The 7,016-nt window shown below is 35.1% G+C and overlaps 4 protein-coding genes and 1 long non-coding RNA gene across 9 annotated transcripts in view; 2 read left to right on the forward strand and 3 right to left on the reverse strand.

Annotated features, from left to right (window-relative positions):
- The window catches only part of LOC109537423 (palmitoyltransferase app), a 6,461-nt gene extending 5,297 nt beyond the window's left edge, over nucleotides 1-1,164 (forward strand). Inside the window, exon 11 of the mRNA XM_019904149.2 lies at nucleotides 66-1,164. Within this exon, the coding sequence (XP_019759708.1) occupies nucleotides 66-180 (115 nt within the window). The 3' untranslated portion in view covers nucleotides 181-1,164. The remainder of the gene's footprint in view (nucleotides 1-65) is intronic.
- Nucleotides 1-7,016, reverse strand: part of LOC109537453 (tubulin glycylase 3A) — a 65,761-nt gene that overhangs the window by 20,375 nt on the left and 38,370 nt on the right. The gene's annotated exons all lie outside the window — the stretch shown is intronic.
- On the reverse strand, nucleotides 350-3,838 carry LOC109537424 (ribonuclease H2 subunit B). The gene is made up of 5 exons (XM_019904150.2): nucleotides 3,530-3,838; nucleotides 2,680-2,910; nucleotides 2,465-2,604; nucleotides 2,102-2,414; nucleotides 350-2,042 (listed from the first exon to the last, which is right to left on the reverse strand). Exons 1-5 carry the CDS (start codon nucleotides 3,627-3,629, stop codon nucleotides 1,864-1,866), a joined length of 963 nt encoding a protein of 320 aa, XP_019759709.1. The 5' UTR covers nucleotides 3,630-3,838; the 3' UTR covers nucleotides 350-1,863.
- On the forward strand, nucleotides 4,410-4,990 carry LOC109537427. The gene is made up of 2 exons (XR_002171920.2): nucleotides 4,410-4,675; nucleotides 4,738-4,990. It is a non-coding gene; the product is annotated as an uncharacterized LOC109537427 (long non-coding RNA).
- Nucleotides 5,037-7,001, reverse strand: LOC109537426 (transport and Golgi organization protein 11). 3 transcript variants are annotated; one of them, XM_019904152.2, is made up of 5 exons: nucleotides 6,814-6,916; nucleotides 6,419-6,659; nucleotides 6,008-6,085; nucleotides 5,560-5,697; nucleotides 5,037-5,502 (listed from the first exon to the last, which is right to left on the reverse strand). In XM_019904152.2, exons 2-5 carry the CDS (start codon nucleotides 6,627-6,629, stop codon nucleotides 5,312-5,314), a joined length of 618 nt encoding a protein of 205 aa, XP_019759711.2. In that variant the 5' UTR covers nucleotides 6,630-6,659; nucleotides 6,814-6,916; the 3' UTR covers nucleotides 5,037-5,311. The 3 variants fall into 3 exon arrangements, with proteins under 3 accessions (XP_019759711.2, XP_048521109.1, XP_019759710.2); XM_048665152.1 differs by lacking the exon at nucleotides 6,814-6,916 and adding an exon at nucleotides 6,734-6,811 and having other exon boundaries at nucleotides 6,008-6,139; XM_019904151.2 differs by having other exon boundaries at nucleotides 5,257-5,502; nucleotides 6,008-6,139; nucleotides 6,814-7,001.

The raw sequence follows: 7,016 nt of genomic DNA on the forward strand, positions 1-7,016 counted from the left end.
AATTGCTGCTGAAACAGGCATATTTCATACGATTTCTTCGACTTTACCTCATGGTTTTTACGTAGATTGAGGCTGTTGCAAGATACTACAATGATCGAGAGTGCCTTAGATTTGGACTCGCTTGAGGAATCAAGTGTTGGCGCCAACAGTCAGGCAGATTTGATGAAGGTTATGGTTTAGAAGTATTTGGAGTCAAGTACATCAAGTGTTAGTAGGAACAATGTATAGCTGCGTACTGAAACCCATCCCCCATACATTTTGCTTGTTCCTTAATTTTACCTTTCAGGTACGTACATACTCGGACATATACAGATAAGAGAAGATATTTATTTTTGTATAGTAGAATATGTAAATGTGAAAATAGTTTTATTTAAATAGTACATTTTTTCGTTTTATGAAGATGCTGCAAAGTCTAGTAAAAGCCTAAAATTAGGTTTGCTTTTAATTTGTTTAACTACAAGTACTGTTAAACATTTATTTTGAAAATGTGGATAATTCTGAAGTAAATACTATTTGATAGTTAGCAGGGTATTTTGAACGTATTTCAGCCCAAGCCGATGTTTCAGCTATTTGCTAATTATTTATAAACTATTGGTAAACACTGAATTCATGAGACGAATTTGTTTTTGTCCTTTGCGGTACCGAAACATTCTCTATTTGTGAGTAAAATTTACGCAGTTTACGTTAAAAAGTGATTTTATTTTTTCTGGTACCCTGTATAATGCTGGTTTATGAAATATTAGAATGCTCGAAACATAATTTTTTTCAATTTCAATGATTTCTTGGATGGATATATATCGCTGTCCTGTACCTTTCACATTGCTATGAACAAACACGTAAGTTTAAGATATTTCACGTCTTTAATTATCAACTACGTATTTTCGTCATTTCTTCTTTTCAAATTTTATTATGACTGATTTTTGTTAACTCAGATTGTTAAGCAGTTATTGAAGAAGTCTTTACAGCTTCGATCCATGTATATGTATAATACTAGGCTATTTATTACAAATAATATTGTCTTAATTTATTACAAAAGATTTCTTTTTTATTGTAAAACGACGTCGTAGATTGTTGCTGAACAATTTCCCGATCAACCAGTTACATGACGTCAGTGTTTTTTTGATATTTAAATTGCCTTCTAAATAAATTGAATTTTTCATAAAATGATTATTTGTGTCATTTTTTTAGAGCCTTTAAGGGTGTTAAAACCGTCTTGTCTTAAAATGTCTAATGTTTGGTTGAATCGATCAAGAAAACGCATGTATGTTTTTCCACATTTATGACCACAAAAGAGCAGCAATAAAAAAAGGATAATACTAATTTGTAAAATTAAAACAGTTGCCCCTCGCACATATTGAAATTGTCTTAAAGAATTTGAAAGCTGCTTAAAAAATAAATAAATTAAAATGTCTTAGTGTTTCAACTTGTATGGGGGGTAACACAAGAGTGCATCATCGACTGATAGCTGCATTCCAGTATCGTATTGATTTGTTGTAAGAGCTGGCAAATTGCATAACTAACCAATAACAATTGTAATGAGATACATGTACATACATGTTCATGCAAATTGATCAATGCCTATAAAAACTGTTTTGAAGAGAAGCAGACTTCATCAATATCAATATTCGCTGATTTTGTAGATAACATTTAGGAGATCAATTTAACATTATTCTATAAAATGAATGTCTTTCCTAGATTCCCTTCTGACACGCACGTGCATCAAATGAAATAGTAATTTTCTCGCCATCCGTCTTAAAAAAACAGTGAACACGGCCCCTATAAAGCGCTCTAAAATTGACCTAGATAAAATTGAATTTCGAGTGCACCGGACTGCGGTGCTTTGTAAAGTAGGTTTTAGGGTAATTAACTCTTTTTGAAAAAGGAGCTGATGCTTTTACTACCACTGGCCGCTTTAGCTCGGGCTTTATCTTTTGTCGTTAATGTAGGAGGCTTAGGCTTCGTTTCCGGCTTACTTAGGTCTAAAACGTTACTGGTTGAACTTCTATTTTCATCTTCTAGTTTCGGTTTCTTTGCATCCTGACCTGATAAAATTACAATTTCAGTGAATATGCTTAATAATTATAGCTGAAAATCAGCTTACCTGTGCTGCTACTGCTTTTCCTTTTCAAGTTCAGTTGTGAGGTTTCTTCAGGAAGTTCAAGAAACTTTAGGAGTTTCAGACTGAGATCGTCCATTAGGTATTCTGAGACAATACCATGAGCGTATCGTAGATGGGCATCCTGATCGTTAGATTCTGACTTGGCAGGCTTGACAAAGTTACTGGAAACTGCTCCAGAACCGGTAACATGAATATTTTTCTGCTTTAAAATGTCGGCCACTCGCTCGGTTTTCTTTTTCAGCCAGTTGAGCGTTTTTTCTTCATTATATTTAAACGCGTTCAATTCATCGTCACCCTAGTAAGTTAGAGCTTGACGATAATTTCAGTTTAACCAGTTCAACATACCTTTCGGTCTGCAATCATTGTCAAATAACTGAGGCCGCTGGATTTGAGCAGTCTTTCAGTTTCAGGAAACTCATCGTCTCTCAGAAGTTGATCTAGGGGTTGGGCATATGCCGTGCAATACTTTCTTAGATAAGGAAGAACTAAAAATGGGTTTTATGAATAAGAAATTATGTTCAGATTCCTTATGTATTAGCTATTTGGAATGGTTTAAGTACCTAGAAATATTGGGTCAATGGGCGTAGAGAGTTGCAATTTGCCATCGCTTTTCACTGACTCGTCTATAAACCAGGAGCGCTTCGCTTCATTTAGAGTCAAAACTTCCTGTACCGAGTTGTTGACCGGTGAAAATAGAAAAACAGCCGATTCTCCTGTATTAGGATGCCTAAGCGTTACAATGTCCGGTGTTCCACTGCCCGTGTACTGTTCAGATAATTCTAAAGCTTCACCTGGAAAAAATTCTAACTGGAATATCCAATGGTGGGTATATTTGCAATTGTTTGTAGATTATCCTAGATACAATAACTTTATGAGATAATCTGATAACTTATCAGCTGAGAAACACAATCTCTACCGACTTTTGAATTTTTTAGAAAGCTAATTTTACACTTAAAATAGAGACGCGTTATAAACTGGCTAATTGAAAAAAGGTAAAAATAATCGAAAGGCAAATCGGAGGTTATGTAAGCATGGGCTCTGACAAAATGAAATTTTGGTGCCAATTCTTCCCTGAAATAATATTGATCAGTTGTTCATCATAAAATTTCTTATTATACCTTTGCTTATTGATTTACAACTTTTGATACTTATTTTTTCCGAAATCCACTTGAAATAAATTAAATTCCTGTTTGGTTCCGGGTGTTGGACCACGTACTAAAACTATTGACATTAGAAATGTTGTTGCTTCATGAACTGTAAACAAATGGATTTTTATTTTGTAGCAATTTTGAAATGAGGCTGCTCTGGCTAGTGAGTGCGATGCATCAAAAAGAAGACAAATGTATAAAATATTAACTGGGGTAAAAGGCATACGGTTAAAAATAAAACATCTTGTGGGAAAATTGTTACCTTTCAGTAAAAACACCCAAGAACTTGCTGGTTGTTGTAAATTGCTCTTGATGCACTTTTTCGGGGATGCTTTCACACGAGGCATTTTCGCCACTTTCATTCACACCACAACTGAAAATACGAAACTCAAGAGTGACCGGCCATTACCAAACAATCGTAAATCGAACGATTCTTTAATATGCTCAGAGTTCCCGATTGAGACGATTCTGAATAGTTTTCCAGTTTCAATACACAATAAGCGAGCCAGCATAACCAACTTTAAGACTCATACAGTTTACTCTCTCACATAACACACGATGAACAAAGCGAACAGACTGATTGCAGTTTATACTCACTAGCGCATATATCGTAACTGACTCCTTGCTTAAATGACATGCGCAAGTCAGTTTGAGGTTACGTTAATCAAAACAAACTTCTATTTACCAATACGGGTATGTATTAGGGCTCGGAATCAAACTCGAATAATTCGAGTATTTATTTTCCGTTAACCGTTTTCTAAGAAGCAAAATCGTTATCTCATATTTTTGGCAATTAGCCGCAAAAGCGCCTTTGTCAGCACATTCATTGTAACACCGCGCAAAAGTTGATGTCGCGAGTCACCAGAACACAAACACGTAATTTTATATTCATTTGCTGGAGGGTAAATAATTATTTTCATTTGCTTCTAAATATATAACTATTTGTTTAAATGCTTGTAGAATATGAATAACTTATTTTATAAAAGTATACAAGGTGCATATAAAGATATTTGCACCTTGTGAGTTTGATAATGTTGGTGTATTCGAGTATTTGAATTTTCGAGTTATGACTAGACATAATTATTCTCTTTTGAATATTCGAATTATGTCTAGTCATAACTCGAAAGTTCGAATACTCGAATACACCAACATTATCAAACTCACAAGGTTCAAATATCTTTATATGCACTCAAAGATTGAAGTACCCGAAAATGTGACCAAACTAGAAAATTAGCGATTGTAAAGGAAATGTTGACGATTTGTGCGTCTTAAATCGTTGGCAGGATATTAAGAGTGGGAAGTTTTCAAATTGAGACTCGCTGTATTGGAAAACAAGAGCATTCTACAGGGTGACCAAGGTGTTTTTGATTTTGCCCATGTTTTTTAATCAGTTCGATGCATTCTTCGAGTACGTGAGCTGAAAATATCGTAAAATTTAAGACATTTTGAGAAAATTTTTATTTTTTTCAGAAAATCGACCGCCTCCCTTGGAAAAATTTCGCTCACACCCATTCGTCAATCATTCATTTGGTCCACAAGTTAATACTTAGAAGTGGCCGATTGGAAAATCGCGGTGCAATTCTGCTGCGCATTGACCGCCGTAAATTTATTCTAGCAAGGGTTACATTTTCCGTTAATTGTTTCTAAACAAGAATTACTAATATAATAGTAATAGTTAAATATTAGTGGTCGTTGTTTTTAAATAAAATATAAAATAAAAGGACACTTACTTCCATAGGTAATGTTTTGTCAGACATAAACATCTAGTCTAACGTTGTATATGATTTAACAATGTTTATTAATTCAAGTTCATAAACAGTACAAGTTAAATACAATATTACTTATGATCCTGGTCAATTCAACTTATTTATCAAATATTGTTTATGCCTCAATCGGGCTTCTAAAAACACAAGACAATCCTTTTAACCTAAACAATATGAGCATCTTTCTGCTTACAAAGTTGCAGACTTTTTGCAGGCACAAAAATGCTGGTTATTATTACTAACAGTCGTTTTAATTGTACCGAAAATACTATTCGGATCGCCTAGTCTCTGTTCATCCATATAATTACTTTAAGAAGAAAGTATGCGATTCCAAAACCCACTACGATTTTTTCTTTCTGAAGTCTGTTGATAGTTTCTAGTTCCAGAGTCATGACACGGCGATTGAGTTTGGCCAATTGTCTTCGTAGGTGGACGACTTCTTCTGCTGGAGTTAGGGATTCGCCGCCTCCGCCTAAAAATGTTAGTTAACAATATTGAGGAAGGCTTATAACAAGACCTTCGCAATTACCTAGTGGGGGAGTCGCTTCCTTGTAAGAATTGGTCATTGAGTATACGCTTTCATTTAAGTTGAGTTGCACCTTTGCTTTCGGACGAACTACAGGCAAATGGTCATCAATATCCGGGTCACATTTGCCCTCTTCAATGCCTAAAATCATTTTACAGTGTTGATACCATACTGCGCCAAAAAAGCGGTCCAAATCATGCTCAAACGTTCGTAACAGCTCATGTATGTGACCGACAATGTACGAAATCCGACATTCTGCAAACTGACCAACTCGCCAGGCACTGTGTAGAATGACTACGTACTACTTTCAGTAATATACAAATTGAATGGAGTATTTTAGGCAATCTGTAAAATGCCGATTGCGCTAGTCAATCTGAGTGTTACATATAACTACCTATAGACACAACATTTACTGTTGTGTCCGTAGCAGTTATCATGTAAAATTGCACACCTGGATAAGGATATTTGTCCAGTGTAAGAGTTCTAGGGGGTGTGGCAACTCTAGGCAAAGTGGTGTCATACTGCTCACCTGAGGCCAGCAAAGAATTATCAAAAACGATTTCCCTTGGAGGCGCTCGTGTACCTTAAAATTAACGCTTCTGATAAAAATAATTATATAGTTGGCAAAGCAAGCACCTTCAGCAGCCAATCTTGCAAATTGTGTTATGACTCGGTAGCAATTACAAGACATTTGGCAAATTATGATTTCAGTAGACAAGTTCATTTACTATCAATTCGACTTTGATTTATAACATGACAAATGTGCTATCAAATAATACCTATAATACTTCTCGGATTAATTTTCCGCTATAGGTGCAGATTGGATTACCGATTTTTTATTTTATTATCATGAAAACCTTACCAACATGTTGATCTTGCCCCATCACCAATATCCGCTCAGGCACTTGCATATTAAAGTCGTCTCGTATCCAGGAGTTTCTAATGTCGCCATTACGGTCATTAAAACTTATTTTTTGTGGTACCTTCATTTTTTGGTTAATTTCAACTTTAAAGTCTGCATCTGTTACAAAAGCGTCTTCCGTATAGTGTGAGGGACTAGTGTTCGAAGACATTATTACTAGGCTTGTCCAAAACGTCCCAACCTAGAAACATAATACAAAAAATATATTTGCAAATGCAATCAAACCTATGTGAGAGTTAAAACCAAGTTTATTACGTGTTAATTGCTCTAGATATGATATAAACTCTAACTCCGCAAAATTTCACAGTTATTTGAAGAAAATTAAAATGTCTTACCGAAGAAACTTTACATCTATCTAAGATAGGTATTTTGACTGGTGAGCACAGATCACAGAGGTTATAGATTGGAAACTGCCATATACATCTGCAGAATGCTATTTGTCACTTATCTCAGCGGCTGCAATGAAAACTAAACTCTAATTTCCACTACTGGCAGAAGAAATCTTCTTTATCGATTGGGTTTACATCAAAATTTAGCG

The sequence above is a fragment of the Dendroctonus ponderosae genome, unplaced genomic scaffold, assembly GCF_020466585.1.
Source record: "Dendroctonus ponderosae isolate FM_Combo_2020 unplaced genomic scaffold, Dpon_F_20191213v2 Dpon_F_20191213_3, whole genome shotgun sequence".
In the NCBI taxonomy this organism is placed as follows: Eukaryota; Metazoa; Arthropoda; class Insecta; order Coleoptera; family Curculionidae; genus Dendroctonus; species Dendroctonus ponderosae.

Excerpts from the sequence above, each read along its gene's own strand:
- LOC109537424 (XM_019904150.2), bottom strand. The coding sequence starts at position 3,629 with ATGAAAGTGGCGAAAATGCCTCGTGTGAAAGCATCCCCGAAAAAGTGC. Across the intron at positions 2,911-3,529 it reads TTGGGTGTTTTTACTGAAAG|GTGAAGCTTTAGAATTATCT; the intron begins GTAACAATTTTC and ends AATTTTTTCCAG. Across the intron at positions 2,605-2,679 it reads CATTGACCCAATATTTCTAG|TTCTTCCTTATCTAAGAAAG; the intron begins GTACTTAAACCA and ends ACCCATTTTTAG.
- LOC109537426 (XM_048665152.1), bottom strand. The coding sequence starts at position 6,629 with ATGTCTTCGAACACTAGTCCCTCACACTATACGGAAGACGCTTTTGTA. Across the intron at positions 5,698-6,007 it reads GGACAAATATCCTTATCCAG|GCATTGAAGAGGGCAAATGT; the intron begins GTGTGCAATTTT and ends AAATGATTTTAG. Across the intron at positions 5,503-5,559 it reads GGAAGCGACTCCCCCACTAG|GCGGAGGCGGCGAATCCCTA; the intron begins GTAATTGCGAAG and ends TAACATTTTTAG.